This window comes from Oncorhynchus clarkii, chromosome 6 (assembly GCF_045791955.1).
Source record: "Oncorhynchus clarkii lewisi isolate Uvic-CL-2024 chromosome 6, UVic_Ocla_1.0, whole genome shotgun sequence".
NCBI classification, from domain to species: Eukaryota; Metazoa; Chordata; class Actinopteri; order Salmoniformes; family Salmonidae; genus Oncorhynchus; species Oncorhynchus clarkii.
Genome location: NC_092152.1, coordinates 43,627,031 through 43,635,638, shown reverse-complemented (window position 1 = coordinate 43,635,638; position 8,608 = coordinate 43,627,031). Strand labels below are relative to the sequence as shown.

Genomic DNA, 8,608 nt, shown 5'->3' with positions numbered 1-8,608 from the left:
TGTATAACTCTAAACTTACAGACAGCTTATGAAAAGTTCAATTGATTTTGCTACTGTGGGAGAAATACACCCACTGACATCTGTCATTGTGTCCCCATATCACCCAGAAGACAGCATCAAACCAAAGCTATACTATGAGACTAATGATCTGGGTCTGTACTGCTCACCCAAACATCCTCTACACTCTGTATAAGAAACCTAGAGTCAACAGACAGACAGAGCACATTAAGATGCAGAGTGAGAGAGTGAGAGAGCAAGAGAGAATACATTCCCTTCTACTTGTCCTTTAAACCAAGTGATAGTTTCAAGGAATATAGCCTTATGGGCCGATAACGTATGACTTTACCGCCGTTGGGGATGACATGACATGTTTGCATTTCCCCCCTTCTAGAGGTAGTGGCTGTCAGGCGTGATCTGGCACCCTATTCCTTAAATAATGGACTACTTTTGACCAGAGCTTATGGGCCTTTGATCAAAGGTAGAGCATCATATAGGGGATAGGGTGCCAATAGGGACACAAGCCTTTCCCCACCGGCCTCCAGCCACACTAAAGTACATACATCGGACGACTGCGTCTTAATTTATGAGTCAAAGCCAATCCAATCCACACGGTCCCGATGACTTAGAAGGGGAATCTAATTGAAACGACAGATGGAAAAAGTGTGAGATGAGAACGTGTAGGCAAGGAAAGAAGGAATCAGCGTAATTACAACTTCATGTGAACAAGTCAACATTGTATTTATTCCAATGAGTTAATAAGGTTCTGGACAGAGTGTGAAAACAATTCCATCGCTGCTATTGTCTTCTCCAGGCCACTGAGGGAAAATTACCCGTCATGAGGTCTGCAAGGGCAGAAGTGATATCTGACTAGGTGTGCATCTTAAATGGTACCCTATTCTCTATTTAGTGCACTTCCTTTGTCCAGCTAGGGGCCTGGTTAAAAGAAGTGGACTATATGGGAAATAGGGTGCAAGTTGGGAGGCACTCCTAGTGTCACCTCAATGAAGACCCAGCAAGCAGCATTGTGAGTGAACACTATGTCCTACAAGTTGAAAAGAATGTGTGATATCTGTCTCACATTCTGTTCCTAATAATGACAGCAGCTGTGGAAAGAGGGATTGGATGAAGGGAATCTTGATTGGTTTTCCTCAATGCAATGTAGAGTATTTCTTTATGAAGCCTGGCATGTAATACATTCAGGGTACCTTGTAAAATATTGATATTGATGGAATGAACAGCCATCGTTAATTTAAGATGCACCTGTGATGCTTTTGATGGAGGTAGGGAATGACAATGTCCAAATACAACTTACCACTGTTGCATAGCTATTACTACTACACGGGACACTAATCGTTCTGGTTATGAATGTAAGCTAGTCCTGCACATGTCATTTAATTAATGATATCCCTCCAATGGCAACACCTGCAAATCCCACTCCTACCAAAGGATGTAATTGATCTGATCCAGCTCCCATGTTTGAAAGGATAGTATAGAAACCAGAACTTTCGGCTTTGAAACTCCAGCATCTTGACTCACTCATTTCATTACAGTCATGAATGAAAGATTTTTAGATGATCTTCTTGAAGTACATTCATATGGTGATGGTGATCACCTGCAGTAATTTACAGTATCTTATTGTTTGGAGGAGACTACAACCTCCAACCTCCCACACAATATACCTATCATTTTCAGTCCTGTATATCAGTGTCCATTTCCCAAATGGCACCCTATTACCTATATAGTGCACTACTTTTGACCATGCCCATAAGGCTGTGGTCAAAAGTAGTGCATCATAAAGGGAATAAGGTGTCATTTGGGATGCATATTCGTGAATAATGCACTGCAGTGGTAATGTGGGTGTCTTGGAGATTAGAGACTGTACTCTATAATGAGTTGAGAGGAAGCAGTAGAATCAGTAATGATATATCCCCCACCCACACACTGACATATGGACATAAAAGGAGGCTGGAATTAATTCAAGATCTCCACAGTGATTTTCCGAAAACTACAGTGCATTCAGAAAGTATTCTCACCCCTTGACTTGTTTCAGATGTTGTCTAACAAAGTGGGATAACAATGGATGTAAATGTAATATTTTGTCAATGATCTACATAAAATACTCTAATGTTAAAGCGGAAGAAAATGTCTAAAATCTTAAAAACATTAATGGAAAATAAAACACAAATATATCTTGATTAGATAAGGATTCAACCCCATGAGTCAATATATTACCTTTGGCAGTGATGACAGCTGTGAGTCTTTCTGGATTGTACAATATTTGCCAATTTATTCTTTAAAAAATTCCTCAAGCTCTATCAAGTTGGTTGTTGATCAATGCTAGTCAGACATTTTCAAGTCCAGCCATATGTTTTCAAGCCGATTTAAGTCAAACTGTAACTAGGTCACTCAGGAACATTCAATGTCGTCTTGGTAAGCAACTCCAGTGTATATTTTACATTATGTTTTTGGTAATTGTCCTCCTGTCATCCTCAGTTATCTCTTAACACAACCATTAAACTCTGTAACTGTTTTAAAATCACCATTTAAACATAATTCCTCTTTGACATTATGGGGTATTATGTGTAGATCAGTGACACAACATCTCCATTTAATACATTTTAAATGCAGGCTCTAACACAACAACATGTGGAAAAAGTCAAGGGGTGTGAATACTTTCTGAAGGTACTGTATATGTGCGGTGAGACTACATGGTGGCTACACGAGCTACCCGATGCCATTCTGTGATTTTATTTGACCATGGGAAAAAGAGCTACAGTGTTAAAACTGTAATATGGGTATGACTTGAACCCCAGCCAGGTGTTAACTGAGGTTTAAGTCTCTCAATGCTTCCGTACAATGGGTGACCTTTGCTCTTCCAGGTTACAAAAGTAATGTTACCCATGCCAACTGCCAACCTATCTGGCCTGTACTGCAAAGCGTTTCATAGAAGGCTCTGCAGGGTATTCTGTTAGTGTGATTCAATAGCAAAGGTGATTGCGCTTATCCCCCCAGTTTACAGTCTACCCACAAATTGTATTCAGCAATCCATCATTGCATCATCTCACCTGTCAGATATGATATTCTTGAATCTCTTGGTTTTAGTGTCTGTAGCTTAAAATACACCATGACCTGTACTGTGGCCAAAAGTAACCTAAGACCACAAATGTTGGCATTATGGCTGATGCTAGAACACAGGCATCAGAAGTGCATTGTTCAGTCTGATTGACTCAAATCAGATGCAAATCAGATGCTATTCTCTCTTGTATCTTCTATTGAATTTGGTCTCCTTTATAAGATATACCAAAAAGTAATTGGTTGTTTTTAAATATTTGTTGTATGTTACGACATCCGGTAGCTTCAATTGCACTATATCCAGTTTGTTGCCCCAAGACTATAAGGTGAGCGAGAACATCTTCCACAGCATCTCTGGTGTTGTCCATAGTGGTGAAGGACCACGTTATAACTCGGTCTACCGCTAGGGGGCGCATGGTACTTAAAAATAACAGTGAGTCTTTACTGATCAAAATCACTTGGGTTTCAGTAGGCCTGCCTGCACACAGCACAGGGATTTGGTACTCTCTCGGTCCAATCAATCTCAACACCATGCGTCGATTGTGCTCAATATTCAATCACTTTTTAACTGCAGTTTGCATTACATCAAATAGCTGTTGGCCGCATCCACTCAAACGTTTCGCATGATCCCCAGAAGCTTTTTTTGTGCACTTATGTAGCCTACTGTAGTGTACACCTAATGATGGTGCGAAAATGTATCTGACAGTAGGCTATACTATCTCAATTAAAAAATAAGACCTCGATGGTTCACTTGGTGAATGCTAAACTGTGATGAATATTTGGGAGATTTCTAACATAATAGAATTGTGTATTACTTTTTACTGAAATAACAAAAGCTTATATTTTTACATGTAGGCTATATAATTACGTTCAGTCAAAAGCTCATTCTCAATGCAGTTCTTATTGGCGAGTCAAGATCCATTCCGTCTAGAATGTTTGACAGTCAGAACTGCGTTGCCACATCCCTACCATAGTTTATTTTTGCCTGGTACCTTAAAGCCTGATCCCATAAAGCCATTCACATACACAGTGTAATTTTTTTATTTTGGTTTTTTGTATGCATGTGTGTGCTTGCCTGAACATGTCTGATCCAAATAGATTCCCAGCACGTCAAACCACCCGAATCTTACAAAACATTCATTAGCGTGCAGTCCCTGATCCAGACCCATAAAACATTCATCTTTGGACTCTCTCTCTCGATTGAGTGCCCCTCTCTTCCCGCCCCGCCCTCTCTTTTTTCACGGCTCCATGCAAACGCATACTGTATCTGGCATGGCAGCGCGGCCAATATACAACCATACACAGCGGTTTCTTCTCATTTCGGCCTACCTCGTTCGGATTACAGCCTGGTAGAATTCAGACAGGATATGTACCACAGTATCCATGGATTTATTTTTTATTTTTTCTGTCTATTTTTGATTTTCCAAATTCTGGAACTTTGAGCTCTTTGTGTGTTTTTTTGTTGCTTGTTTGTGCGTCCTTTTGGAAGGGTGCTCTGCGCTCCCGTGCGTTGTGTGTTGGTTGAAAGGTCCCAGTTTGGATATTACACTCTAGTTTTTGTCTTCGCTCACACTGGCCCAAATGACTGAGCGCTGATCCAGCCTTCTATCGGCTTCAGCAGGAAAACCTCCGTCTAAAGTTAGAATATAACCGTGTTTAGGGGGTCCGTGACTACACAGTGAACTGGATTTGCAATTATCTATCGATTGCAACCGAGAGCGGATACACAGTCTCTGGAAACAGAGTTCCCTCTGCTGGATTTATTCAACTACTGGATTTATTCATAAATCATGAAGACCAGTCTTGTTGAGGGTAAGTACACAGATAACCAACCGCCCAGAAAGTTGTTTATAGGCTTCATTGACTAGGATGGTGCAGGTGCATGATTGGAAATTAGGCTATGGACTAATACAATTGAAATAGAGCAAGGTCATGCGCTCCGCATGCTTCTGCTACATTGAGAAGGTAACGTGAAGGGGACCATTTGGACAAATCTAAATATTTCTTATTGAATTTCAAACTAGCATACTAAACATAATGCAATTTGACTCAGTGCTTTGTGAAAGCAAAGTTATCATTATATCTAGGATACCTCTTACCTACATAAAAATGATTTACAAAATAGAATAATGCTCTCTGTTCGTCTACCTCTGACACCTATAGGATCAATAATGTTGAAATTTGAGTGGGACAATTGATTTGTATATCTCCTGTTATGGATTCATTCATTCATTGCAGTAACAAACAACCTCACACCGAGTGACTTTGATGGTATCAATAATGATGATACATCTGACATTCTACCATTAGCCTATTTGACCAAAGGACAGTTGCATTAGTATATTTAGACAAAGCTTGCAATACCAATGTGCCGATGGGATTTCGTAACTTCGTCTACACCTATTTTGGCCGGTTGCTGCCATGGCCATTAGGAGCTGCTCTTTGATGAAGTCTGCAGATGGTCTGCTTGGATGCTCAGACCGATCGGATGATATCGCTATGTAACTGCTTCTTTACCAATGATTGATTGTGTATTGGTGCCCCGCCCTTATAACAAAAACATAATGAACAATTTCAGATGTAAAAAAATAACTAATAATAAATCATGTAAAACGTTCACGAAAGTCAGACATTTGGTTTTTGGCCACATGTTGAAGTTTCACATGATTTTTTTTTTTTTACACGTTTATTTTTCACATTCTTATTTACACCACTTCCCGCTTCATCTGGTCACCCATCCAGAGACCTACTCGGTTTAGCTGCAGAGGCAAACCAGCAGTGAGATGCAGGGTGCTATGTTGGTGGAATGAATCTGCTAAAACTTTCAACTGGAAAAAGAGCAGTAAAAGCGAAGGCCAGAGTAACATTACCAAAGATAGGGAAAATTGCAACCACTCTCAAATCCATAGACTACACTATGGATGCAAGGACTGACCATCCATAATGTAAAAATTGTAGTTTTAAAAAGAAAGAAGGCTATACACTGTTTATTTGCATTTACATTGTTTACAAACATTGGAGTAAATGTGGAGTTTTCTTACATGTGGAACTGCAAGTTTGATTTTTGCTTTCACATGTAAACATGCAATTCCACATGTGAAAGTGAGATTGTCATGTGGAGTTTTTTTTTTTACATGTGAAATGATGAATGTTTCACAATTCACATCTGAGGTAAAAACATGCTTTTCTCCTCACGTGAAAAGGCGGTCTTAACATGTGGTCTGAACAAAATGTAATACATGTGAAAATATGGGTAACCCTTTGACACATACAATCACATATTTGTGATCATTGTTGAGTGGTCCCTGCAGCATATGATCACAAATATGTGATTGGAACAGTAGCAACAGAACGTATGATGCAACAAACGCGTCTAAACGGCGATGTTGTCGGAAAAGCATCTGAACAATGTTTTGTACTGATGGGAAATAAAGGTCTTCACAAATGTATTCCTCAATTTCACAATTTATTGTGAAACATACAAGCAAAAACGTCATCATCCAAACATCACATGGAACACATCCATAGCTAAACTCATTCCATAACCCATTGTTGTTTGCTGTTTTCTTGTCTTTTTATTTTTTCTCTTTAGTTCATTCTCTTGGTTGTTGGTGCATTGGGGGGTTCTTGGGGGTGGGGAATGGAATTAATTGTATTTTTTAAATTATTATTCTTCTGGGGGGGGGGGGGGGTCTCGAATGGTTGAGGGACAGCTATTGCGGAACTGTGGTTGGATCTTGGCCTGGTCGCCGATCCGTCAACGTGCCCTTGAGCAGGGCATTGACCCTGGATGCTTCTGTGTGTCGCTCTGAATGGGAGTCTGTTGGATGACTGGTATGGTGTAGTTGTTGAGCGGCTTCACTGCAAGTACATGGTATGTTTCGGATATTCAATAATGAAAAATTATACAAATTAAATGTAAAAAAAATTAAAGAACTGGAGCACATATCTTGACAAGTCGTTTACCATTAACCCAAATACAAGCCTACTGCCTAGCTTAACCATAGCTGTCACGTTCTGACCTTAGTTCCTTTGTTTTGTCTTTGTTTTAGTATGGTCAGGGCGTGAGTTGGGGTGGGCAGTCTATGTTCCTTCTTCTATAATTTGGGATTTCTGTGTTTGGCCTGGTATGGTTCTCAATCAGAGGCAGCTGTCAATCGTTGTCCCTGATTGAGAACCATACTTAGGTAGCCTGGTTTCACTTTTGAGTGGTGGGTGATTATTTTCCGTGTCAGTGTTTGTTCCACACGGAACTGTTTCGGTTTTGTTATTTCACGTTGTCGTTTATTGTTTTGTTCAGTGTTCATTATTCTTATTAAACAATATGGACACTTACCACGCTGCGCATTGGTCCTCCGATCCTTCCTACTACTCCTCCTCGTCAGAGACAACCGTTACAGTAGTGCAAAAGCTAAACAGGTATGAAACCATTTTACGGGGGTTTTCAAGTCCATGGGGGGAAGGTGTCGTGTGAGGATATGATGCAGGAAATATTACTATGATGGGTGATTTATCAATCGGAGGCAAACATAGGATAAGTTTATACTCTAAATAAAAATAAATACCCCTGGAAATGGGGGTCTGAGCTGGCAACCCTGCTGTTCCAAAGTTACAATCTGATGCCACGTTCAAAACAACTGGGAACTCGGAACTCTCAGACTTCCGACTTCAGTACATTCAAAACAACTGGGAACTTTGACTGGGAAGAATAATTTGAACGGTCATCCAACTCCTCTTTCTAGAGTGCCGACATGAAGATCTCTGATGTCATGATTTGACCTAATATTTTTCGGAGTTCCCAGTTGTCTTGAAAGCACCATAAGTCAGTCGAGTGAACTATCCCTTGTTATAACATCTTTGGTCTTACAGACGCTTACGTGACAACCAGAAAGCATTGGATGATGTCAACAAACATGGCGCCACACACAGCCGGCAAGTAACTTAGCATTAGCACATCCTAATCAGTACAACCATCAAAAAAAGTATTTTACACACATTATGTGTCTGATGCAATCTAAGCAAAAATGGAATGCATGATTTGTCACCTGTACTTGAAAACGTGAATAAATAAGTAAATACATTATGTCCATACATACACTACTGGTCAAAAGTTTTAGAACACCTACTCATTCAAGGGTTTTTCTTTATTTTTACTAATTTCTGCATTGTAGAATAATAGTGAAGACCTCAATACCATGACATGAAGTAACCAAAAAAGTGTTAAACAAATCAAAATATATTTTATATTTGAGATTCTTCCAAAAGCCACCCTTTGCCTTGATGACAGCTTTGCACACTCTTGGCACTCTCTCACCCAGATTCACCTGGAATGCTTTTCCAAAAGTCTTGAAGGAGTTCCCACATATGCTATGCACTTGTTGCCTGCTTTCCTTCACTCTACGGTCCGACACATCCCAAACCATCTCAATTTGGTTATGTTGGAGGCCAGGTCATCTGATGCAGCACTCCATCGCTCTCCTTCTTGGTCAAATAGCCCTTACACAGCCTGGAGGGGTGTTAGGTCATTGTCCTGTTG

General features: G+C 40.1%; 1 protein-coding gene across 1 annotated transcript in view; it reads left to right on the top strand.

The window, feature by feature from the left end:
• The first annotated feature begins 4,454 nt into the window (after positions 1 to 4,454).
• The window catches only part of LOC139412095 (reticulon-4 receptor-like), a 114,958-nt gene continuing 110,804 nt past the window's right edge, over positions 4,455 to 8,608 (top strand). The window contains exon 1 of the mRNA XM_071158889.1: positions 4,455 to 4,884. Within this exon, the coding sequence (XP_071014990.1) occupies positions 4,863 to 4,884 (22 nt within the window). The 5' untranslated portion in view covers positions 4,455 to 4,862. The remainder of the gene's footprint in view (positions 4,885 to 8,608) is intronic.